Below are 24,878 nucleotides of genomic sequence, written 5' to 3'. Positions count from 1 at the left end.
TCTCAAGTTTCTGAGTCATAGAGTCATACAGCACAAAAACAGGCCCTTCAGCCCATCGTGTCCATGCCGGCCATCAAGTACCTAACTATTCTAGTCCCATTTTCCAGCACTTGGCCCGTAGCTTGTATGCTATGGCGTTTCAAGTGCTCATCTAAATATTATTAAATATTGTGAGGGTTCCTGCCTCTACCACCACTTCAGGCAGTGTATTCCAGATTCCAACCACCCTTTGGGTGAAAAAAATTTTCCTCAAATCCCCTCTAAACCCCCTGCCCCTTACCTTTAAATCTATGCCCCCTCCACTAAAGGAAAAAGTCTCTTCCTATCTAACCTATCAATGCCCGTTATAATTTTGTATACATTTTGTATACTCTGATGTGGATTTGAACCCATTACCTCTGACTCAGAGGTGAGGATGCTACCAACTGAGCCACAGCTGACACTGCTTTTGTACAGAGAGCAGTCACGTGTATTAATTCTTCTAGTCACACCATTGATTATACTAGCCACATAATATTCTTATTCAGCAGAAAAGGGTTAACCATCAAATGTACTTATACTTATTCTTTAATATATGTTCATACTAATAAAATACAGCGATATCGAATTTTATTCTTGTAGGAAAAATATGCTGCAAATAGACTATATTTGCACTGTTACTTCTCATAGTAATTCAGAAGTTAATAATGTAACCCAAATGCTCCAGGCAGTCTTTTCTGATTCCTCACCTCTGCCTATATAGAAAGGTATGCTAAGCACATGAAAAGGTGGCCTATACCAACTCACTGCCTGCTATTCTTCCACCAGACTTCTGTTTTGATGTTCTGAAACATTTTGTATAAAGGACAGATTTCAATAAGAGGATGGAATCCCCCTTGTCCTCACCTTCCACCTCACCAGCCTCTGCATTCAACGGATCATCTTCGCCCATTTCTGCCACCATCAAACACATCTTCCGCTCCCGTTTCAGCATTCCGAAAGGACCATACCCTCCACAACACCCTAGTTCGCTCTTCCATCACATCCAATATCCCATCCCTTTCCCATGGCATCTTCCCATGCAAATGCAGGAGATGCAGAACCTGTTGTTTCATCTCCTCCCTTCTTACTGTCTAGGGCCCCAGATACTCCTTCCAGGTATAACAGTGATTTATTTCTTGTACTTCAATTTAGTATACTGTATTCAGTGCTCACCATATGGTCTCCTCTGCATTGGGGAGACCAGTCACAGATTGGGTGATTGCTTTGCTGAGCACTTCGCCTCAGTCGGTAAGCACAACCCTGAGCTTCCGGTTACTTGCCATTTTATAATGTACTTTAGCTGGCCAGTGTGAGAAAGAGTCAGTAGTTATGGCCTACCAGCAAGTGCATCCCAGTGACAAGGTTCTTGTCTATTGAGTCAGGTACAGTAAATTAATCTGCTTGCAGTGAAGTATTTGAGTGTTTGTTCTTGTGTCTTTTGAAGTCTGGTTTGACGGCATTCTGTCTGCAGAGACAGCACAGATTCAGAATAAATATGACAGTTATTTTCCAGTGGTTAAGTTCATATGTTTCAACTTTTGAGCTGCAAGCTGCAGTGGTGGGCAGGAACTCTGTTTTTGTGCATAATGTGTATGGCATAATAACCTAGGTCAAAATTTTTGATTCAAGGTCTATAAAAAATCTTAAATTTTTTCATATACAACTCAGACAACAGATTAACGTTTCTGTGTAAGTTATGAACAGCTAAGTAATCTTTTGATATTGTTTTCCACTTCTATATATTACATACAGCTAATAGGTTGACAGATTTTTTTTAATTCTCACTCTTTACATGCATATTATGTCATAAAAATTTAGGAAGTAACATGGTAATTGAAATAGTTTGAAGAAAATTGCTGTGTGATTTTTGTCGTACTTGATTTGTAAATGGCAGCAGTAGGGAAAGGATTGAGGAATTTGATCACTTTGGTTACTCTTTTCCTCTTGGTACCTTTTTGCCAGTTTTGATTTATCTGTTTGGTCAATCAAATAGCCACTGTCCAGTTATTAATCATGATTTTTATGTCCTAAAGAGGGATTTGATATATTTTTGAAGGGTGTAACACGATGAACATGCAGCAAATACAATATTGTTAATTACTGGTATAATGTATGATCAGGAAATTTAAAACCTGTCACGGAGCTGTTTTTTCTCCTCTGTTAAAAACAGTGTGCCTTTAAGACTGAGCACACTGTGCCAGCAGCTGCATCTGTTTCCTAGGCCACAGCAGGAGAGAGAGAAGGTCACATGGTGTACTGTATCTTTTCACTGTGGATAAAGACTAGCTTCAACCGATTTGAACTAGAGTTCAGCGAAGCATGCTTTGAAGGTAGAGCTGTCTATTTCTCTTACCAGGAAAATCTACATTTATCTTCAGGCACTGTATTGCCTAAGAAGAGGAAAAACCCTGGGGAAAAAAATGAGCATTTGCTTTCAAGAGGGACTCTCTGTCATTTGTTTCTGTTTGCTGGAATTCTCAGTAAAGTTTCTACTAAAAAAACTACCAAATTTAGAATCCAAATAGACCTGTGGCTATACTCCTTGTTAACAGAACTGTATGACGCCTGCTGCAACCCAAGTGCTTCAAATGCCTATCGAAAGACTGTTTCGTCGAATTCGCCTGGAGACTTCGAGTGGCATCTGATCTAATCTGGGGCACCTCACCAACCAGGAACGTAACTCACCAGGACTTAGAACCCAGCTATCTATTTTATTCCCAAGAAATACTATTTTTAAAAACCAGTTCACCGTTTTTATTAGTTTTTGAATTTATGTGTATGTTCATGGGAAGGCTGATTAAAGACTTTATAACTTATTTAGACTTAAGTTTATCTTAATAGTGTTGCGATTTAGTTTATTAATAAATAGTTAATTAGTTGTTGTCTAAAGATAACTGGTTTGGTCTGTTTGTTCTGGGGGTTACTCAAATGTTTAATTTGGCCAATTTTCTGAAGGTGGGAAATCTTTAATACTATGCTGGGACCTGTGGAGTATTGGGACTGAATTGACAGTGCATTGCTCCCACCTCATTCGTAACATATTAATTGGGAGCTCGTCTCTGGGATAACATTGATTGCTCTTGCGCCTGAGATCATGTTAATTGGAGACTCAATTGTCAGGATCCAAATCTAATGCCAATTACGTGAATTATAAGGGGAGTAATAATTTGAAAGAGAAAAAGTAAAAGGAACCAGCTTTTTTGTGTATATAAGGGTAAACGCTGTTTCATTGGAATGGCATTAGCAGTTGCAGCAGAGTTTCTGGGAGGAGAATGTATCCCTCAGTGGCTTGACACATTTAAGAATAAACTAAAAGAACTAGCAGCAAAATTGGGGTTAGAGTTGAAATCAGGTGCCAAAAAGCAGTGATAATTGACATAACCCAACATCTGGAATTGGAAGAAGATAGTAAGTCACAGAGCGATGCAGTGGAATTGGCTAGAATTCAGTTAAAAAACAAAAGAACTTGAGGCTGAAAAACAATTAAGAAAACTTGAACAAGAAAAAGAAAGCATTAGCAATAAGAAAACTTGAACTTCAGAGAGAAAGTGAAAGAGAAGAGAGGGAATTTAGGTTAAAAGAGATGGAACTAAGACAAAGGGGTAGTCTTGAAACCAGGGAAAGTTCTGGTCAGGAAGAATCTGAATTCAGCCCATGACCCAGCGAAAAGCTTTTGAAATTCATACAAGCTCTTCCTAGGTTTGAGGAAAAGGACGTAGAGGCATTTTTCATATCTTTTGGAAAAAATAGCCAAATGAGATGGACGAAGGAAAGCGGGTTGATAGGCAGAGCTCATGAAGCTTATGCCATGCTTTCTGAAGAGGCTTCTGCAGATTATGAGTTGACAAAAAAGGCTATTCTTGTTGAGTATGAGTTAGTCCCTGAAGCTTACCGTCAGAAGTTTCGGAACTTACGGAGATTGGCTGGGCAGGCATATGTAGAATTTGACCGGGTGAAATTGCTGTAGATTTTGAGCCTGTGAATAAGTCAAAACCTTTTGTCTGTCACCTCCATAAACCCGAGATGGCTAGAAAGTGGAAGTGTGAAAGGAAGGCAAGTAGCCTGGGACAAGAAGGAACAGCTGGGAATGCCCAAGGATTATCTCCTCAGGCCAGAAAGGAAGGTGCTGAGCGTAGGAGTGAGGTTCACAAGCCGAAGTGTTATCATTGCCACAAAACGGGTCATCTTCATTCAGAATGCTGGAAATCGCCATGTAGGACTTGTTGGGTATACAAAGCTAATGCAGAGAAAGTAACTCTGACTGAGAATACTGCAGACCAGGCTGTAGCTTTAACGGCAGCTATAAAACGGTTACAAAACCTAAAGTGAGTGTAGAGGTTAAGCATAAAATACCCAAAAGTTATAATGAATTCTTGTCAAAGGGGAATGTAACTCCACATCCTGTAAGTGAGGCAGGAAACCCTATCATTATACTCAGGAGTACAGGAGCAATGCAAACACTCTTGCTAGAGAAAGGTATAATGTTTCCACCAGAGAGCGCCTTGACCGCTAAAGTTTTAGTTAATGTAATTGGTGGGGAGTATATATCCATACCTTTTATATAAAGTACACCTAGAGAGTGACTTAATATCTGGGATGGTAACTGTAGGAGTTGTCCACAGTTTGCCAGTAGAGGGAATTGATCTATTCCTAGGAAATAATTTGGCTGGATCTAAAGTTTCAGATTCTGCTATAATTACAGAGGAACCAAGTGAAGTTAGGGAAACGGAACAATTCCAGGAACAAGCTCCAGGAATATTTCCTGCGTCTGTAGTCACCTGAGCAATGGCTAAACGGGTTCCATTGTCAAAAGTAAAAGTGGCACCACAAACAAATAGCCAAATATCTGAAATCTTATTTGTGGATTTAGATAATGCAAATGATGAAATGTTTCAGATCATCTATAATTGCAGCACGGCAAGCTGATCCAGAGTTAAACAGAATGGCACAGACAGCTCTGACAGAAGCTGAGGCGAAAGAAGTTCCAGAAGGCTATTATATTAAAGATGGGGTTTTGAGGAGGAAATGGAGACTGCCTCATAGACTTACGGATAGTTGTCGAACAGATAGTGGTACCAGTTAAATATTGCCAGAGATTATGTTAGCACATTACATTCCTTTTGCACGACATGGGGGATTCGGAAGACTAAATCACATATTAGTCAACATTATTACTGGCCAGGCCTTACAAAGGACATGAAGCAGTTTTGTAGGGCTCAGGAACACCTTAAAGCATCCCAAGCCAATATTTAATAAAAAAAATGGGCAGACAAGAATGCAAAGACCTGCAATTTTTAAACAAGGGATGAAGTATTGGTGTTGTTACCGTTACAGGGGGAGCAATTAAAAGCGTGGTTCAGTGGCCCATCTAAAGTGATTAAAAGAGTGGGTATGGTAGATTACTTGATTGACACCCCTCATCACTGGAAGAAGAACCGCTTGTGTCATGTCAATGTTTTAAAGCAATATTATCGCAGGGAGGAGGATAAGCCAGTACAGGTATGTTAGGTAATCGGGACTGTTGAGTAGGAAAAGGATAGTAGTGAGGATGAGGCAGAAGGAGGACTGAGCAATTCTGAGACTGAACTTCCAACTATTAGACTAGCGAATACAGAATGGCTAGGAAAATTGGACAACATGCTTTTGCACTTAGAGGCAAAACAACGTGAAGACCTAACCAGGCTTTGCACAACATTTCTAAGAGTCTGTAGGGATAACCCTGGATGTACAACCTTGACTACACATGATGTGGATATTGGGAGAACTGTTCCTTTAAAGCAACATCCTTATCACTTAAGTCCAGACAAACAGGCCCAAGTAAAAACAGAAATCCAATACATGCTGGAAAACAACTTGATCGAACCTAGTCAAAGCAGCTGGAGTTCACCAATCATTTTCATGCCTAAACCTGATGGGTCAACCCTGTTTTGTGTAGACTACAGAAAAGTCAATTCAGTAACGTTAGCAGACTCCTACCCAATTCTGCGTTTAGAAGACTATCAACAGAGTGGGCAGTGCTAGGTTTCTTACCAAGATCAACTTGTTAAAGGGATATTGGCAAGTTCCTTTGACTCCTTGAGCCAAAGAGATATCAGCTTTTGTAACACCTGACAGTCTTTATCAGTGCTGGGTGATGCCATTTGGGCTAAAAAAAATAAATAAATGCCCCAGCCACTTTTCAAAGATTAATGAATCAGGTGGTAGCCAGTGTTCCCAACTGTATCTCGAATGATGTACTAATATACATTAACACTTGCAAGAACATTTAAACCAGCTAAAAATTTTGTTTAAAAATTTACAAGCCGTGGACTTAGTGATAAATTTGGAAATGGAAGAGTAACTTAACTCGGACACATAGTGAGGCAAGAACAGGTATTGCCAAAAATGGCAAAGGTAGAAGCCTCAATGGAGTTCCCTATCCTAAATCTAAATGTGGGATAATGAGCTTTTTAGGGATGTGCGGTTTTTAGAGGAAATTTGTACAGAAGTTTAGTGTTGTGGCTGCTCCATTAACCAGTTTGCTACAAAAAAAACAAAGTAGTATGGTCAGATGAATGCCATGCACCTTTTGAAAAGCTAACGGCAATCTTAACTAAAGAACCAGTGTTGGCTGCTGCAAATTTTGCTGTGCCCTTTAATATAACAATTGATGCTAGCGACCTGGGGGTTAGTGCAGTCCTATTGCAGGATGACAAATTGGACATAGGAAAGCCAGTTGGGTACTTTTCAAGAAAACGAAATTGCCATCAAAAAATGTATTCCACTGGAAAAAGAAACATTAGGACTTTTGCTGGCTCTCAAACATTTCGAAGTATATCTCTGCCAAGACTATAAAGATAATACACACTGACCATAACCCATTAACATTTGTGGAAAAATGTAAAAACTGAAATGCTGGAATATTTAGATGTAGTTTGTTATTACAGCCTTATCATTTGAAAATTGTACGTATTTCGGGGAAAAACAACGTTATCACAGACGCTTTGTCACAAATTTAATCATGTTAAGTTATATGAATGGCAATGGTACAAAGACAAATTCTGTAAATTATCAGTGGAGTGAATGGGGTCATGAATGTGCAAAAATGTTTGAAGTGTCTTTTTCTATTTTTTGCATTGGAATGAAATGCATTTTAACAATGGTGTTAACCCTGGGAGGAGGTGTCACAGAACTAGTTCTTTTTCTCCTCTGTTAAAAACAGTGTGCCTTTAAGACTGAGCACACTGTGCCAGCAGCTGCATCTGTTTCCTAGGCTACAGCAGGAGAGAGAGAGAGAAGGTCACATGGTGTACTGTAACTTTTAACTGTGGATAAAGACTGGCTTCAACCAGTTTGAACTAGAGTCCAGCAAACCATGCTGTGAAGGAAGAAGCTGTCTATTTCTTTTTGCAGGAAAATCTACATTTATCTTCAGGCTCTGTATTGCGTAAGTGGCGAAAAAGATAAACGCCCTGGATAAAAAAGAACGTTTGCTTTCAAGAGGGACTCTGTCATTTGTTCGTGTTTGCTGGAATTCTCAGTAAAGTTTCTACTGAAAAAACAACTGATTTTAGAATCCACATAGACCTGTGGCTATATTCCTTGTTTAAAGAACTGTGTGACACCTGTTGCAATTGAAGTAAAGCCTGGCTTGGGGAGAAAATTAAAAGCCGACACGGGCCTGACCCAGCCACAGCCAACCCAAACCCGGCATGAATATCCTTCATCCGTTCCGGCAGTAGGTTATTCCTGCAGATGGAGCTGTGGGGAATCATGGGTAAGCCTAATCCCATGACTTCCCGGAAGCAGCACTGTCCAGCCCGACCCGAGCCTGAATGCTGGACTCGGAATATAGACCCGGCCCAAACCCGACATGTGTTGTCGTGTCTAGTTGGGTTCGTGTCGGGTAGCCAGGCTTTAAACCGAAGTGCTTTGAATGCCTGTCTATTAAAAGACTGTTTCGTCGAATTCGCCTGGAGACTCCAAGTGGCATCTGATTGTTCTAATCTGGGACACTTCACCAACCAGGAACATAACTGACCAGGACTTATAACCCAGCTACTTACTTTATTCCTATGAAATCCTATTATATAAAAAAACAGTTAACCATTGTTAGTTTTTGAATGTATGTGTATGTGCATAGGGAGGCTTAGGTTAAATAAGAAATTATAAAGTCTTTAGACATAAGTTTATCTTAATAAATATTATTAATAAATAGACATGACCCCGCAGCGGCTCCGGCTGCTGGTGATGCTGATCCTGGAGGCCGCGGCCAGGCCACGCCAAGTCAGCATTAGGCCACGGGAGCTGGGCTCCTGGTTCCAGAGGAAAGGTGCGGTGCCACTGGGCATGGGCACGGGTGCTGCAGGACATGGCCAGGTGATCGCCCATATGGTTCAATAGCCCGGAGTTTCCCCTCCCCACTGTGACTACCCCTCCCCTCCCTGCCCCCTTCTGCCCCTCTCTGCCCCCCCCCTCGCATCCCCTCCCCCCCCCTTCGCATCCCCTCCCCCCCCACCCCCCCTCGCATCCCCTCCCCCCTTCCCACTCCATCCATGAAATTGCACAGTTTACTTGTTAGCTTGTATCCCTGAACAGCGGCCCTCACAACTCCACTGTCTTGTGGGCATCTTGGGAGAGGCTAAGGGAGTAAACCCTAACAGAAAATCCGGAGCGGAACCCCTCAGGCGGTTACGTGCCACCTTTGGCATGTTTCCGGCAGTTCCTGCAGCCAAACCGGTGCGAAACGTCGTGCTCTGCACTTCTTTGGACCCCACTACAAGATGCACTGCAGCAATGCACCAAGGTTCCTTACACAGCACCTTCCAAACCCGCGGCCTCTACCAAATAGAAGGACAAGGGCAGCAAATGCATGGGAACACCGCCACCTGCAAGTTCCCCTCCAAGTCGCACACCATCCTGACTTGGAACTATATTGCTGTTCCTTCACTCTCGCTGGGTCAAAATCCTGGAACTCCCTTCCTAACAGCACTGTGGGTATACCTACCCCAAATGGGCTGCAGCGGTTCAAGAAGGCAGCTCACCACCACCTTCTGTAGGGCAATTAGGGATGGGCAATAAATGCTGGCCTGGCCAGTGAAGCCTACATCCCATGAATGAATAATAAAAAAAGTAGGAAGACCAAGAGGGGGGTTTTGACGTTTGGGCAACTCACAACCTCCATACATTCCGCCCAGGCATGCACCACGGAGAGGTCACTCCATAGTCGCCTAACAGCGACCAAAACAACACTGAAGGCAGCAGTTGCGGGTTTTAAGTCCAGCTCAGTTGGCGTAGAGATTGGGCGCCACGGGTTGCCTTTGTCGGTGGGAGAGGTCATCACATCTCATTGGACAGCTACCGCCTGCCTCAAACCGGGCAGCCAGAAAGGTTCTGTCCCAGGGTCAGGGTCATTGCCTGACAAGTGAACTGTCATACCGCACCAAACAGCACGACAAAAAAAGGAAAGAAGGTACCAGCCCTTCGTTTTGCAAGCTGGAACGTCAGAACTATGTGTCCTGGCCTGCTGGAAGATCTTACACAAATTGATGACTCTCGGAAGACTGCCGTCATTAACAGCGAGCTCAGTAGACTCAATATGGACGTTGCAGCACTTCGAGAGACAAGCCTCCCTGCGACCGGATCTCTAAGAGAGCACGACTACACCTTCTTCTGGTAGGGTAGGGATCCAGAAGAACCTAGAGTGGGTTTCGCCATCAGAACTCTTTGCTCAACATGATAGAGCCACCTACAAATGGCTCGGAACGCATACTGTCCATCCAACTGCTCACCGCCTCTGGTCCAGTACACCTACTCAGCATCTATGCTCCAATACTCTGCTCCCCACCTGAAATTAAAGACCAGTTCTACGAGGAACCCCATAATATCATTAGTAGCATTCCTAATACTGAACATTTGTACCTGCTGGGGGACTTTAATGCAGAGTTGGGGCTGACCATGACTCAGGGCCCTCCTGCCTTGGGTGCTATGGCATTGGAAGGATGAATGAGAATGGACAGACTGCTGGAGTGTGTATCTACCACAACTCTGCATCACCAACTCATTCTTTCAAACTAATCCCTGTTAGCAGGTTTCATGGAGGCACCCAAGATCACGTCTTTGGCACCAGCTGGACCTCATCATCACAAGGCGAGCCTCCATAAACGGTGTTCAAATCACACGCAGCTTCCACAGTGTGGACTGCGACACCGGTCACTTCCTGGAGTGCAGCAAAGTTAGACTCAAACCAAAGATGTAACAACACTCCAAGCAGAAAGGTCACCCGTGCATTAACACGACCAAAATTTCTTACCCACAGCTGTCACAAAAGTTTCTTAATTCGCTTGAAAAAGCCCTTCAAAACACTCCTGCAGGGGATGCAGAGACCAAGTGGGCCCACATCAGAGAAGCCATCTATGACTCAGCAATGACCACCTTTGGCAAACATGAGAAGCAGAATGCAGACTGCTTTCAATCTCACTTTGAAGAGATGGTACCATTCAGAGCCACTAAGCGCACTTCACTGCTTAACTACAAGAAAGCCTCCAGTGAGTTAACATCCTTAGCACTTAAAGCCGCCAGAAGCACCAAGCAAAGAACAGCTGTGCAAATGACTACTGGCAACACCTATGCAGTCGTATTCAGCTGGCCTCCAACACCGGAAATATCAGAGGAAAGTATGATGGCATTAAGAGAGCTTTTGGGCCAACCATCAAGAAGATCGCCCCCCTCAAGTCTAAATCAGGGGAAATGATCACTGACCAAAGGAAGCAAAGGGACTGCTTGGTGGAGCATTACCTCGAACTGTACTCCAGGGAAAATGATGTCACTGATAATGCCCTCAATGCAGCCCAGTCTCTGCCAGTCATGGATGAGCTGGACGAACAGCCAACAAAATCGGAGCTCAGTATCTCCAGATTCTCCAGCCAGCGGAAAAGCCCCTGGAAAGGATGGCATTACCCCTGAAATAATCAAGTGTGCCAAGCCTGCTACACTCTCAGCACTCCATGAACTGCTTTGCCTGTGCTGGGATAAGGGAGCAGTACCACACGACATGCGTGATGCCAATATCATCACCCTCTATAAGCACAAGGGTGACCGTGGTGACTGCAAGAACTACCGTGGAATCTCTGTTCAGCACAGTGGGGGAAGCCTTAGCTCGAGTTGTTTTAAACAGACTCCAGAAGCTGTCTGGGCATGTCTAACCTGAGGCACAGTGCGGCTTTCGAGCAGAGAGATCCACCATTGACGTGCTGTTCTCCCTTCGCCAGCTACAGGAGAAATGCCGCGAATAACGATGCCCCTCTACGTTGCCTTCATAGATCTCACCAAAGCCTTTGATTTCATCAGCAGACATGGTCTCTTCAGACTACTAGCAAAGATCGGACATCCACCAAGGTTACTAAGTATCATCATTCCATGACGATATGAAAGGCACAATTCAGCATAGCAGTGCCTCGTCAGACCCCTTTCCCATCCTGAGTTGTGTGAAACAGAGCTGTGTTCTCGCAGCTACACTGTTTGGGATCTTCTTCTCACTGCTGCTGTCTCACGTGTTTAAGTTTTAAGGAATTTTCCGCCACACAAGATCAGATGACAGATTGTTCAACCTTGCCTGTCTGAGAGCAAAGACCAAAGTACGGCAAGTTCTCATCAGGGAACTTCTCTTTGCTGACGATGCTGCATTAATATCCCACACGGAAGTGTGTCTGCAGAGACTCATTGACAGGCTTGCGGCTGCCTGCAACGAATTTAGCCTAACAATCAGCCTCAAGAAAACGAACATCATGGGACTGGACGTCAGAAATGCTCCATCCATCAGTATCGGCGACCACACTCTGGAAGTGGTTCAAGAGTTCACCTACCTAGGCTCAACTATCAACAGTAACCTGTCTGTCGATGCAGAAATCAACAAGCGCATGGGAAAGGCGTCTGGTGCTATGTCCAGACTGGCCAAGAGGGTGTGGGAAAATGACGTGCTGACACGAAACACTAAAGTCCAATGTTTCAAGCCTGTGTCCTCAGTACCTTGCTCTACGGCAGCAAGGCCTGGACAACGTATGTCAGCCAAGAGCAACTTCTCAACGCATTCCATTTTCGCTGCCTCTGGGGAATCCTTGGCATCAGGTGGCAGGACCGCATCTCCAACGCCAGAGTCCTCGAGGCAGCCAGCATGTACACCTTACTGAGCCAGCGGCGCTTGAGATGGCTTGGCCATGTGAGCCGTGTGGAAGACGGCAGGATTCCCACGGATGTATTGTACAGCGAGTTCGTCACTGGTATCAGACCCACCAGCCGTCCTTGTCACCGCTTTAAAGACGTTTGCAAACGCGACATGAAGTCATGCGACATTGACCACATGTCATGGGAGCCAGTTGCCAGCGAATGCCAGAGCTGGCGGACAGCTATAAAGGTGGGGCTGAAGAGAGGCGATACGAAGAGACTCAGCAGTTGGCAGGAAAAGAGACAGAAGTGTAAGGAGAGAGTCAACTGTCTAACAGCCCTGACAACCGATTTCACCTGTAGTGCCTGTGGAAGAGTCTGTCACTCTAGAATTGGCCTTTCTAGCCCCTCCAGGTGCTGCTCCACAAACCACTGACCACCTCTAGGCGCTTGCCCATTGTCTCTCGAGACAAGGAGGCTGAAAAGGAAAAAGGAATTTGTTGTCTTAAGATACCTGTTTTGGTCTGTTTATTCTGCAGTTACTCGGATGGTTAATTTGACGAATTTTTGCTGGGCGGGAAAACTTTAATAACAACATGCTGGGATTTGTGGAGTATTGGGACTGAATTGACAGTGCATTACTCCCGCCTCGGTCATAACAAACCCCATGCTTTTAATTTGGAGTAAGGCCGAACAAGACAAGGAAGTAATTAATAAATGAATAAGCTGAATATATTAATGCAGTGACGAACCGTTTGGATGCTTCATCCGCCACATATTTGGATGATTAATGTCATTTACCTTCACCGTTAGAATGATCTAGTCCAAACGTGGTTAATCCTGTCAGTGTTCATGTGTCTGTATAATTAAAAGCTTTAAAAGCGCGTCACATATAAATATGTAAATTGGCATTAAATATAAGTCCTCAAAAACATATACTTAACAAGAAACAAAAAAACTTTTGTAACAGTATGTTCCAGTTAAAGTATTATATAACCCATGTTTACTTTGGATATTATTTGCAGTCCTGTGAGTCTTACAATAGACTACACACCAAGGGATAAATTAATATATGGTAGCAGCGGTGGGATTTTTTTTGAAGACCACTAAAAATTACATCGTGGCAACATTGATTATTTTTTCTGAAGAACGCACCAACAAAGAGCAAACAAAGAACAGCAGGCTGCCTACATGGAGTGGCTGAAGAGACTGGACAGCAGTCAGCAGGAGACCCCACGATGCTGCAGCGAGCTAGACTACAGAGAGGACCCTGGGATGTGTTGAAACTCTGAGTACAACAGGTGATTTGCCAGGAGATTGGAGCTTTCATCTGTCTGGCAGTGGGTTGAAAATTTGACAAGCAGTGGCTGAAGCCATTAATGTTCTGGCTTTCCCTTTTTTCTGCTTTGGGGTGGGCCTAAGCCAAAATGAATGGAAAGATCCCAACAGCGTCACCGGAGGTTCACAGCACAGTGAGAAAGGCTGGTTATGGCAGCTGCTGGTACTGCAAGCTCCAGCCCACTTTTTAAAAAAAAACTTTCACTTTGGGGAAAAAAAAGCTGTTTACAAAAGAAATGAACAGTTGTGTCAACAAAAAGCTGATCTCGATTTTTAAAAATACAGGCAAGCTGTGTAAATGAACTGTCTCAGTTTTAAAAAAAACAATGAGGCCTCTCACTCTTAAGAGGCAGGGCTGCAAAAAAAAACTGTCTTAAAAAGAAAACAAAAAGAAGTGTGCCTATGAAAAAGAGAACCTATATTTACAAAAGTCAGGATCATCCAGAAAATGGCTTTCAGATATCCACTTATAGATTGGAAGATGTTGGACAGAGCGTCTGAATTGAAATTGTTTTGACAGAAAATGGAGCTGTGTTTAGACTGACTATGGAAAAAGACAAAGAACAATCCAGAATGAGAATAATTAACTAGGAGAAAGCCAACTTCAATGGGGTAAGAACAGAGCTGGGGCAACCAAATTGGAGTCAAAGGTTGGCAGGAAAATGGTAGCTTCAAAGAGGAGAGAGTTCGGGCACAGTCAAGGTACGTTCCCTCGAAGGGGGAAGATAAGTTAAGCAAATATAGAGGTCCCTGACACAACAGTTAGAGATTAAGATTAAAAAAAAGTTGTGCTTATGACATGCCAGGTAGAAAATACTATATGTAGAAAGTCCAGAGGGGAAGTGAAAAAGCAAATAAGAGAAGCAAAGAGAGAGCATGAAAAGAGACTGGCAGCTGACAAAGGGAATCCCAAAGTTTTCTATCGACATATAAATAGTAAAAGGTGATAAAAGGCGGAGTTGGGCCGATTAGGGATCATGAAGGGGATTTACGCGTACAGGCAGAGGGCATAGCTGAGGTGTTAAGTAAATACTTTGCCTCTGTCTTTACCAAGGTAGAAGATGCAATCCATGCAATGGTAAAAGAGAAGGTAATTCAGAGACTAGAAGGGTTTAAAATTGTTAAGGCGGACGTATTAGGTATGCTGTCTGTACTTAAAGTGGATAAAGCACCTACACCATATGAGATGCATCCAAGGATATTGAGGGAAGTGAGGGTGGAAATTGCAGAGGCACTGGCCATAATTTTTCAGTCTTCCTTATACATGGTGGGGCCAAAGGTCTGGAGAATTACAAACATTATACCCTTATTCAAAAGAGGGTGTCAAGGTAAGCCCAGCAACTACAGGCCAGTCAGTTTCACTTCAGTGGTGGGGAAATGTCTAGATAGAATAATTCATGACAAAATGAATAGGCACATGGAAAAATGTGGGTTAATTAAAGAAAGCTAGCATGGCTTTCTTAAGGGAAAATCATGTTTAACTAACTTGCTGGAGTTTTTTGAGTAGGTAACCGAGAGGGTCGCTGAGGGCAATGCTGTTGATGTAGTGTACATGAACTTTCAAAAGATGTTTGATAGCGCTACACAATAGACTTGTGAGCTCACGGAATAAAAGGGAATGTAGCAGCATGGATACAAAATTGATTGAGTGACAGGAAACAAAGTGGTTAATGGATGTTTTCCGGGCTGGAGGAAGGGTTGTCGTGGAGTTCCCCAGGGGTCAGTATTGGGACCCTTGCTTTTCCTGATATATCGTAATGACCTCGACCTTGGTGTACAGGGCACAGTTTCAAAGTTTGTGGATGTTACAAAACTTGGAAGCATTGTGAACTGTGAGGAGGATAGTGAAGAACTGTGAAAGGACATAGACAAGTTGGCGGAATGGGCGGATAGGTGGCAGATGAAGTTCAATGCGGAGAAATCTGAAAGTGATTCATTTTGGTAGGAAAAAAATGGAGAGACAATATCAACTAAAGGGTACAATTCTAAAGGGGGTACAGGAGCTGAGAGACCTGGGTGTATACGTGCATAAGTCATTGAAGTTGGCAGGACACCTTGAAACAGCAGTTAATAAAGCACTCTGGACTTTATTATTAGAGGCATAGAGTACAAGAGCAGGGAAGTTATGTTGAACTTGTATAAGACACTAGTGCAGCCTCAGCTGGAGTATTGCGTCAAGATGTGGGCGCCACATTTTAGGAAAGATGTGAGGGCGTAGGAGAGAGTACAGAAAAGATTCACGAGAATGGTTCCAGGGATTAGGAATTTAGTAACGAAGATAGATCGGAGATGTTAGGACTGTTTTCCTTGGCGAAGGCTGAGTGGTGATTTGATAGAGGTATTCAAAATCATGAGGGGTGTGGACAGAGTGGAGTGGGAGAAACTGTTCCCACTCGTGAAAAGATTGCGAATGAGAGGGCACAGTTTTGAAGTAAAGGTTAAGTGAAGCAAAAGCAACATGAGGAAAAACTTTTTCACGCAGCGAGTGGTTAAGGTCTGGAATGCGCCGCCTGAAAGTGTGGTGGAGGCAGGTTCGATTGTAGCATTCAAAAGGGAATTGGACTGTTATATGAAAAGGAACAATGTACAAGGTTGCAGGGAGAAGGCGGGCGACTGGCACTAAGTGAATTGCTTTTTCAAAGAGCCGATGAGGGCATGATGGGCTGAATGACCTCCTTCTGCACTGTAACAATTCTGTGATTCCTGGATCAAGAAATGAGCAAACTAGAGAAACAAACCACCAAAATTAAGATCGCACTGGGCAACGAGGGCCTGAAACAGATCAATACGTCTGGATTGTCAGCTGAGTACCAGAAGGACCCTAGAAAGATATGGAGATTCCTGGAGCAGCAATATGTGAAGATAAATTTTCAAATACATAGGCTTAAGCTTATGACCTGCAAACAAAGGCAAGACGAGTCCATTGAAATGTTTGTTGCAAGATGTTGAGACAAAGCTCAATATTGTGACTTGGCAGATATCGAACTGTCAGAATAGGTTATAGAGCTAGTAATCGTGTCAACATCACGAGAGGCCTTTCCAAAAGACCTGCTAGAAAAGAAGAAATACACTATAGATACACTACTCAATGATGGAAGGAAATTTGAAGCCATCCTGGCTGGGCACCAACAGTTACAAGCGTTGGGGATGGCTACAGCAATTGGTATGGTTACCAAGGCTCAGACGTCTGCTAAGCCTCGTGGAAAATGTGGCCTGACTCAGCCAATTCACAGGTGTCCAGTCTTCCAGGACCTGTGCAATGCGTGTGGCATAGGAAGACATTGGGCAAGGCAGTGCAGAAAGTCGAGCTCAGATACTGCACACAGGAATGGTAGCAGATCACATGCAGAGAGAACGTCTACGAGAAAGGATGGCCGACACAACAACAGGAATGCCAACACACAACAAAAGCACAAGCAGGAACATCAGGTCAGTAGGGAGACAGATGAAGAACAGACTCGTGCAAACAGCGAGCAAGCATTCCATATAATTAACATGGATCAGCATGTCAATACTATTATGCAATCTGGGGCATTCACCATGATCAGAAGAGTGGCAAACATAAGTTCAGTAAAAATCAATACTGGAGCAAGTGCAAATAATCTGCCCACCCATATACTGAAGGACATGTATCTAAAGAAATGAGAATCTATGGTGCAACCCACCACAGCTAGGCTGTCTGGACAACCGTTGTAGGCAATCAAGCGCATTGGAATGATAAACTTACAGTGCAGCTTCGGGAGCTCCGAATAGCTACCACAAATTTTGTATATTTTAGACACAACTGGACCAGCTGTCGCAGGACCTCCAGTATGCCAAGATTTACGAATCGTCACAATACGAGGTCAGCACCGCACCGACGGGTACGGAAGGTTGTATAACTGAGTGTGTTGAGTCGGTTAGAGACCTGAAACGACTTTGCCCATTCGGGTTTCATGCACTTGGTGATTCGAGGGATGATACAGTTCCCACTATCGACGCGCCAAGGAATTGCAGCGTCCACGTTCAAGAGAAGCTCAAGATGGAGCGCAATGGAGTCTTCTGCCATGTGCACCAACATTCTGATAGGTGCAGCTCCATTACCTGCATGCTGAAGAAAGGTGGCAATCTCAGGGTTTGCTTAGACCCACGACGACTGAATTTAGCCCTCAAGATGCCCGCAAATAAATCCTGACCCTGGAGGAGCTGAATCCTAAGTTTACTGGTGCTAAGTATTTTTCAAAGCTTGACGCGAAACAATACCACTGGTCTGTCCACTTAGCCAAGAAGTCCCAGTTACTCACAACTTTTAGAACGCTATTCAGGCGATACTGTTTTAGACAGTTACTGTTTAGTCTGTGCGTCAACCATGACATCTTCCAACAATACATGGACAGAATGACAGAAAATGTCCTGGGCTGTATCTGTATGGGAGCAAGGCCAAGCATTACCAGAACTTGCACTTGCTAATGCTGGCTGCTGGTCATGAGGGTCTTGTGTTTAATAGCAAAAAGTGCCAGGTCAGCATTGAGCATTTTAACTTCTTTGGGTCGATATATTCCCCAACAGGAATCTGCCCAGATCCAGATAAGATTGAAGATGTCACAGCCATGCCAACTGCTGAGGACCAAGAAGACCTAGAACAGTGCCTCGGGTGATTCAACTTTTTGGTCCTGTGCATCCCATCCCCAATTTTGCTGAGTGAGCAGCACTGCTTAGGGAGCTGCTTTTTTTTAAATTCATTTGTGGGGTATGGGCATTGCTGACAAGGCCAGCATTTATTGCCCATCCCTGATTGACCTTGAGAAGGTGGAGGTGAGCTGCCTTCTTGAAATGCTGCTGTCCATGTGGGCTAGGTACACCCACTGTGCTGTTAGGAAGGGAGTTCCAGGATTTTGACCCAGCAACAGTGAAGGAACGGCGATTATAGTTCCAAGTCAGGATGGTGCGTGGCTTGGAGGAGAACTTGCAGATGGTGGTGTTCCCATGCTTCTGCTGCCCTTGTCCTTCTAGGTGGTAGAGGTCATGGGTTTCAATGGTGCTGTCTAAGGAGCCTTGGTGCATTGCTGCAGTGCATCTTGTAGATGGTACACACTGCTGCCACGGTGCGTCGGTGGTGAAGGGAGTGAATGTTTGTAGATGGGGTGCCAATCAAGCGGGCTGCTTTGTCCTGGATGGTGTCGAGCTTCTTGAGTGTTGTTGGAGCTTCACCCATCCAGGCAATTGGAGAGTATTCCATCACACTCCTGACTTGTGCCTTGTAGATGGTGGACAGGCTTTGGGGAGTCAGGAGGTGAGTTACTCGCTGCAGGATTCCCAGCCTCTGACCTGCTCTTGTAGCAATGGTATTTCTATGTCTACTGCAGTTCAGTTTCTGTCAGTGATAACCCCCAGGATGATGTTAGTGGGGAATTCAGTGATCGTAATGCCGTTGAATGTCAAGAGGAGACTGTTAGATTCTCTCTTGTTTGAGATGGTCATTGCCTGGGATTTGCGTGGCGTGAATGTTACTTGCCACTTATCAGCCCAAGCCTGGATATTGTCCAGGTCTTGCTGCATCTCTACACTGGCTGCTTCAGTATCTGAGTCATCATGAATGGTGCTGAACATTGTGCAATTATCAACGAAGATCCCCACTTGCCCTCCTGCACTTTTCATTGAACCAAGGTTGATACCCTCAGCTTGATGGCAATGGTAGAGTGGGGGATTTGCCGGGCCATGACGTTACACATTGTAATTGAATACAATTCTGCTGCTGCTGATGGCCCACAGCGCGTCATTGCTTTGCATTGCTAGATCTGTTTGAAATCTATCCCATTTAGCACAGTGGTAGTGCCATCCATGGGCGAAGATTGGCACAGATTTATTTCACGTTGAAGGTGATGATTTCCTCTTTGTCATGGAGTACTTCAAGTTTTTGATCATGCAGCCACGAGGTACGACAAGTGCAATGGTTGCTGATACGATCATTTTATTTGGTGTGCAGGAAGAAATCATCTCTGATGGGCCACAATATGCAGGAAGACCATTCCAAGATGTGTGCCAAGTGACGAGATGGTCACATGACATCGCCACATTATCCAAAGTTCAGGGCATGGCTGAATGCATGGCACACATCAAATCACTAATTTTAAAGTGTTGGCGGATGAGACCATATCTCAAAGTTACATTGCTGCACCTCCGAGATACTCTATTGGACATGAAGTCACTGTCGCCTGCAGAGTTGATGTTTAGAAGGCAGGTAAGAACTACCCTGCCCAATCATCATCATCCTTCATTTTTCATAGTAAAGGATATACTTCTGTCGAAATAAATGAAGATGAAGGCATCACACGACCGGCACGCAGGACGAGAATTAGCTCGATTCCGAGTAGGAGAGAAGGTCAATGTCGTCAATCGCACATCAGGAATATAGTATCCTGCAGACGTTGCTAGGTTATGCGACCATCCCAGATCGTACCCAGATCGTACGATACCCAGACACTCAATGGTACGGCTCTCAGACGGAACCGGAGTCCACTCTGAAAGATGTACGACGACACTGCATGTGACAACCCTGTGTCATTGTGGACATGTTCAAAGACAAGGTCTGAAGATGAGCGTGCAAAGGCTACGAGCACAGAGGAAAAATATGCCAACCAGAGTTCTGAATCTGAGGAGTCAAGACGAGCTCAGCTCTGGGAAGAGGTTCACGATAACCAGATTAGGATTAGATGAGCAAACCAGCTCAGCGTTTTAGGGAGTGTTAAATTTGCCTACCTGTAAAGTACAGTTTGTTTTAATCATGTATAGATAGTCCAAACTGCAACATCATTGTTTATTGTACATATGTTTTTATCTTTGGTAGAAAAAAGGGGATGTGTGGGTCGACCTTAAGGAGCTATAAATGAAGATGACCGGAGGAAGTAGTATCCATGTCATACATGACTCGTCAGTTGTGGGTGGAGCCTGACCGAGTAACATGTATTTAGAAGTAGCTCGTGCAGTAACTATTTGTGTGTATATATATATGTTCCAGTTAAAGTATGATAAAACTACATTTACTTTTATATTACTTGTAGTCCTGTGAGTCTTACAGTAGATCACACATCAAAGGATCAAGTAATATTCCAAATACTCATTCACCATAAGTAAAGATTACAGGAAGCAACCAATTCACAAGCCAATTATGTCGCTCAGTTTATTTTTTTTCCAAGTGGCTCTGGTTGATGTCTTGATATTTGTCCCAGCTGAATAGGCAACCAAATAAATATTAAAAAACAGGACCAAAATTATTAAACTTAACTATACAAGTAATTATTTAATGCTCAAAATCCCTGTAAGACCCTTTCTCAGTAGCCTGGGATTTGTTCTGCTTTAGTCGGAGTAGAAAATTTGATCTTGAAATCAACAGAGTGGGGCAGCTTCAGTGGAAATGATGGGAGTTGTGGTTTTTACCCGACTGTTGTGGGCCTAGAATGTATCACATGACAGTCAGAAAGTAAAAGATCCTTCCTCCTGGGCGGCAGCTTTCCAGCTTGTTGGCAGATTATTTGTGAGAAAGGCCCATGCATTTTGGGAATAGAACTCCACTGGCCAGAGTGCACCGCAAGAACTTGTGTCATTTGGGCATTGAGGCAGAAAGTTTCCAAATAATGTTGAGATGCAAGCAGTGGGAAGAAACAACTTGCATCATCTCGCAACATGTCTGAGGAAAAATGTGTAAATACTGGAAATTACTTTTTACAGCACTTTAATAAGGCTTTATAACTGAATTTGTTTTTTAAGTAGGTTTAAGGTAATTTCAGAAGTTGCAGCTCACTTGTCTCCCATTACTATGCTTGAGCTATGGTGTTTAGTCTCAGCTTTTTATAGTGGCTGGTCTGTGTTGCAAATCATTGGCTGTGCCGTCCATGACGGTCCTGACTTGTCATTGGCCATGTTATGCTGTTAACAGATCGATGTTGCACCAATTTGCAGTGCAAATGTAGTACAATGTGAATGGGGAATTAAAATGTCCAATTAACGGCGTTTGTTGTCAGACATGTTTTACAGCAAATTCTGGTCCAAATTTTTTTTTAAAAAGAACAATCTGAGAGTTAACTGATTTGGTAAGTTTCACATCTACAAAGAGAAAGCTTATATTGTTGCCTGTTAAAAATGAATTTTAACTTTAAAGACAAATTTAATAGGCTTTGAAAATGCCTTAATCAGCTAGTGATCCCTATGGACTGGGAGCAACTTAAAACAGAGTAGATAGAGATAAAATTATTTTACCATGGAAACCATTTTAATTCCAATATTTATATACTTGAATTAATACATTACCACATTTGTGAAGCTGAACAAATTGGATTATTTGAAATGGAAACCTATATGAATCTGCAGTGAAGAGAGAGATGATGTTGCTATTTTCAAATGTAAATGTGTTGTTGATATTCTTGATTTGCTATGATTGGAAAGTAATTTTACAGGATTTATAGTTTAGTTGCAATATAGCAATGCATTGTAAAGTCACATTATGTATTTATTTTTGTAATATAAAGATAGTTTGCCTCAATCAAAATATGTTAACAAGGCTTTGCTTTTGTTTTCCCTTCAAGAGGATGAAGGTTATTTTATTTGGTTTATGATATTTCCTTGTCTGTTTTCCCTGTCAAAAATGAGTTCAGTTAGTGGATGTAGAAAACAGGTTTCAGCTGATTAAGAACACAGTATGAAGGAGCATTTCACCACTGTTTAAATCATATGACAGATTCCGGAAAAAAAATCTGTTTATAATTCTCAATTTGCATAAAATTAAGTAGAATGAAAAAAGTTGTATATTCTGATTATAAAAACATTTCCCATTTGTGCAGTCTTCATAGAATAATGTTTTGTAAGTCAACTTCAATATATATGATATATATAAATAAAACTATTGCACAGGTTGCAGTACCTGGTCACCAAATGTCCAGTAGATTGTTATTTTAGTTCTGAGCGTTTCTTAGTACTGGGCATAAGAATTGAGGGGAAAAATCAATCTGTGATCCAGGCCAATTTTGGCTGGCATTCTGTATTATATCAGGTACAAAAAATGGTCCCAATACCTAGCTGTTGGAAGAAAGAAAATTGTGTGATATGCTCCCCATAAAGCTATTGAGGCCACATCAATTGTAAATTTCAGTACTGAGGTTGATAAATTTTTGTTAGTCAAGGGTGTTAAGGAATATGGAACCAAGGTGGGTAAATGGAGATAAGATACAGTCAGCCACGATCTAATTGAATGGTGACGCAAGCTCACTGGATGAATGGGCTACTCCTGTTTATATATTTCCATGCTTCTACTTTGCTTCTTTAAAAACAGTACTTTTTTATTTCATTTTTGTGATGAAGAAGTCAGTTTTACTGCCTCACAGTGTGAATGTGAGAATGAAAGGAGCTGTTATTTTATTGAATTTCATTGGAAATATTAGTTATCTGATCCCTTAAATTAGTGTTTGTCTAACCTTATATTTATTCCCTTTCAGTTTTAATGGTGATATGATACCTGATATATTTGGAACCGTCAAGGGGAATACAAAGCCACAGATATGCTCATTGATTGGAAGGTAGGCACTGGCATTCACACTGTGTTCTTTAGCAATAGTTAATTTTTTAAGAAGAAATTTAGCAGTTATCTTCCAACTCAAATCACCTGAATAAAATTTTCCTATTAGAAGATATTATCTGTTTGTATGTTTGTGGTTCTCTTAATTGGAATAAATAATTCATTAATCAAGCAATTAAATTCCACATTAAGGCATGAATTATTGAGATGAAAAAAGAATTTCATTATCTGGGTAGGCTATAACATTTACTATAGTACATAAAATGATTAGTGTTGTACAAAATCCAGGTTTCAGCCACATCATAGCCACAGGTGATAAAATGTTTGAATATACTTTTGGGTCTTCTGAGATATTGGAGCAAATTGGCATGACCTGTTTACTTCGGGAAATAAATGGTTTGTGAGTGCTTTCGGAGAAAACCTATTAGTGTATTTTCATTTATCAATGTTGTGCTTTTCTTATTACAAAGAATTGAAAGCTTATCTCTAGCGTGCATTTCACTATCAGCACTGCTATCTTCCTGAGTGCTATGATTATAGGATTACCAACTCTAGTCGGACCCATTTCTGGAGGTTCTGTCACATGACATCTAATCACATGACATTCGTTGCAGTTTGCAAATGTTATTGCATTTACTTAAATTTGATAACTGCTCTCAAATGAACGCTGCAAGCCGCAGGGATACTGGTAGCAAATTGTGATTCAGGGTGCAAATGTTCAAGTTGGTCTTGAAAAACTAGCCTCTGCCAGGCACTATGTAATAATGTCATTGCATCTTGGTGTTATCAGGAGACAGACAGGGTTTGTACTAATGTGTTCAAAATGAACTTGTGCAGGAAGTTTGGGAGGTATTTTCAAATCCATGAATTGCACACTGCTACTGGTGCAGTGCTTTGACTGGCCACAGTTGGGCCACTGATGGATACAATTTGGCAAACCGGCTTCAAATTTCTGCTTGAAGAAATTGATTTTCTGGCATTTGCTCACCAGTTCTAATTCTGTAATCACCTGAAGCCTTGATGTACAAGTGACTGGCCTGCATCATTAACTATCAAGCTACCCATTTAGTGCATCAGCCTCTCAACAGAGCTGTACTGAACATATTGATTTTCTTCTTGTACCATTAACTAGTGGCTCAGCTAAATGTACTGTTCAAGGCTATATTCTCCGCCAGTTTCTTGGTTTTCTTCCTACTGACTTTGATATCTAATTTAAAAGTCAAAAGAAATCCTGCTTTCGATCTATTGGTCCTGCCAGAACAAACAATTCGTTAGATTGCACAAATATTGCTGTTTGGCTCTGAAACCTCCAATAAATCCATATAAATTACATTGATAGACATTCCCCTGTCTACTACTTAATTTACGTTCTCAAAAAATTGAACTAGGTTCATTAGACATGACATACCCATTACAAATCTGTTGCGGTTAGAATGTGGAACTACCTACCACATTTGTGTAGTTGAGACGAATCGCATAGAAACATTTAAGGGGAAGTTGGATAAACATGGGAGAGAAAGAAATAGGAGGATATGTTAATGAAGTTAAGTGACAGAGTGGGAAGAGATTCGTGTGGCGCATGAACAATAGCATGGACCAGTTGAGAATAATGGCCTGTTTCTGTGCTGTAAACAGTGTTAATACTATGTAAGAATGTAATAGCCATGATCTTAATTAGGAAACCGTTTCAAAGTTTCTGTTTGCAATGATGCCTTTCTTAATAAATCTTTGTTGGGATCAAAAATCAATACCCAAGTTTCCTAGTTAATAATTCTAGCTTTGGTAAAACAATATTCTTGTGATCTTTACAGTTTAATAATATTTAGCAGCC

At 42.4% G+C, this 24,878-nt stretch overlaps 1 protein-coding gene across 1 annotated transcript in view; it reads left to right on the top strand.

Moving 5' to 3' along the window:
- The window catches only part of itfg1 (integrin alpha FG-GAP repeat containing 1), a 296,337-nt gene that overhangs the window by 34,355 nt on the left and 237,104 nt on the right, over positions 1-24,878 (top strand). The window contains exon 5 of the mRNA XM_068049376.1: positions 22,968-23,048. Within this exon, the coding sequence (XP_067905477.1) occupies positions 22,968-23,048 (81 nt within the window). The remainder of the gene's footprint in view (positions 1-22,967; positions 23,049-24,878) is intronic.

The sequence above is a fragment of the Heterodontus francisci genome, chromosome 17 (genome assembly GCF_036365525.1).
Source record: "Heterodontus francisci isolate sHetFra1 chromosome 17, sHetFra1.hap1, whole genome shotgun sequence".
Taxonomy (NCBI): domain Eukaryota; kingdom Metazoa; phylum Chordata; class Chondrichthyes; order Heterodontiformes; family Heterodontidae; genus Heterodontus; species Heterodontus francisci.
The sequence above is the reverse complement of the archived record's forward strand: the minus strand, read 5'-3'. Positions and strand labels throughout refer to the sequence as shown.